This window comes from Frieseomelitta varia, unplaced genomic scaffold (assembly GCF_011392965.1).
Source record: "Frieseomelitta varia isolate USP_RPSP 00005682 unplaced genomic scaffold, Fvar_1.2 scaffold_1569, whole genome shotgun sequence".
NCBI lineage: Eukaryota > Metazoa > Arthropoda > Insecta > Hymenoptera > Apidae > Frieseomelitta > Frieseomelitta varia.
In genome coordinates this window covers 1-1935 of record NW_025109271.1, presented here as the reverse complement: position 1 = coordinate 1935, position 1935 = coordinate 1, and the positions used below count along the sequence as shown (strand labels likewise).

General features: G+C 29.1%; 1 protein-coding gene across 1 annotated transcript; it reads right to left on the bottom strand.

The window, feature by feature from the left end:
• Positions 1-555: 555 nt before the first annotated feature.
• LOC122536550 lies at positions 556-1929 on the bottom strand. The gene has a single exon (XM_043668991.1). It carries the CDS (start codon positions 1816-1818, stop codon positions 1408-1410), a length of 411 nt encoding a protein of 136 aa, XP_043524926.1. The 5' UTR covers positions 1819-1929; the 3' UTR covers positions 556-1407.
• Between the last annotated feature and the right edge of the window lie 6 nt (positions 1930-1935).

Below are 1935 nucleotides of genomic sequence, written 5' to 3'. Positions count from 1 at the left end.
CGATTGTTTATACACAAATATTTTCATAGAAGCTCGATAAAGATATTGGAATTTTAGTGTAAACGAAAACACGTGAAATTTGAACTTAACGTTTTTGTCAAGTTACCAACTGTCCGCTTACGACAAGGACTATTGTCCTAACAATAGAAGCAAAAAAGTGTACCATTCACGAGGGGAGACAACAGTCAGTTAGTGACCAACCTTTGGGAAATACATATATACATTTTAGAAACAGCTGTTAGTTTTTGAATTTTTGGCATACACGTTTCCTGCGTGTCCTCTCAGAACAGAAATTTATTAATATTTGAAAATTATTTATCTATATATACCAAGATATATATTATAACTTGCATATTTTGCATAATTTCACATGCATTTGTATGTATATTATCTGAAAATTTATTAAGCGAGAATAAGAAAGACAATTCTGTCTAGCAAATCAAGGAGATAGTATCGAAAGTATGATTTAATTTAAACATTATACTGAACAGATCTTTAACAAGAGGCAAGAAAGTAATAGCACAAAATATATCATAAATTTATTATTGACAAAAGGTAGTTTACATTTTGCATGAGTCATATCATTAAACGTACGTAAATTTGATACAAGCAGTAAAATATTTATAATAGTATTAGATTATAATAATTATAATCTATATCAAAAGACAATAAATGTATAGTGATGATGAAGTGTATTGTATGTGTACAAATTAATTGTATTGCTATAGATGGAGAAATTGTATATGTTGTAGAGAATGCGATTAGAAATTAAATGTGACAAAATATTTGTGTATGTACATATGATGTACGTACAGAGACACTCAATAGAAATGAAAATTACTTTTGTTGCAGCGATCTACAGGCTGAAACCAGATTTTCTTTTTCAAGGAAAAATATTTTTTTAAATTGTTGAATATGTTTCAAGCAGTTAACATGTTTCAATGATATTTGAATAATAAATTATGGAGAGATTTATTGAATGAATATATCAAACATAATGTTCTAGATGAATCCACCTTGTGAAAAAATTATTTAGAAGGCTAAATTATATATTTGGCTAAATTTGATATTCAAGTGAATATTGATTGAGAGCTTTGGATTTTTGTTGATTTGACTTTGACTTAGGAAGCTTGGTCAGATTGAAAGAATGCAGTCATATTTATTAATCAATAAGCAATTGCCTGAAATAAATCACGCAACTATATATTTATAGATTCGCCAATACAACAGTAACTCTCTTTTTTATGAAGTGCACTACTGATGATTGTGTCTTTTTATTATTTTTTAATTTATTATGCTTGTATTCAATTGATATTTACAATTTTCTGTTCTGCTATATATGTAAATGAATTCAAATAATTTATTGATAAGAAATTAATTTGTATCTAACGATGAGAAAATCAAAGTTCACCGAATATCTTTGGAACTGAATTTATTTTGCAAGCAAACTGCACTTTCTAACGACAAACTTTGAAGGAAATAGATTCTATTGACATATGACACGTTTCCTGTTTTCCGTCCTCTGCCCCTCCTTAACATTGATCTGCGCGTGGTTAACTGATCAGTCGCGACCTTGTCAGATGCATCTATAGATTTAAACTTTTCTTTCAGAATAAATTTCTCAATTCCCGTCATGTAAATCGCAATATATCTTTTCCAATCTACATCACGATTTAATTTCACAATCTCACTGTCTTTCAACGTCTTCACATCAATCATCATCTTCCTAACGTTATCTCTATGGAAGGTCCATTCGTTCGTAATAAAATATTGCGCATGTGCCATTAGTTCATTAAAACGTTTACTACCTTTAATCATTCTGAAATGTCACATTTAAATGTTATTATTATATAGGGACATAAATTATTGTGAGAAAAACTGTTTCAGTACGCGACTACTCGTTGTTCGACAAACAATCAAATACTCACACTGGTT

What these genes read in the sequence shown, in the direction of transcription:
- LOC122536550 (XM_043668991.1), bottom strand. Translation starts at nt 1,818, where the DNA reads ATGATTAAAGGTAGTAAACGTTTTAATGAACTAATGGCACATGCGCAA.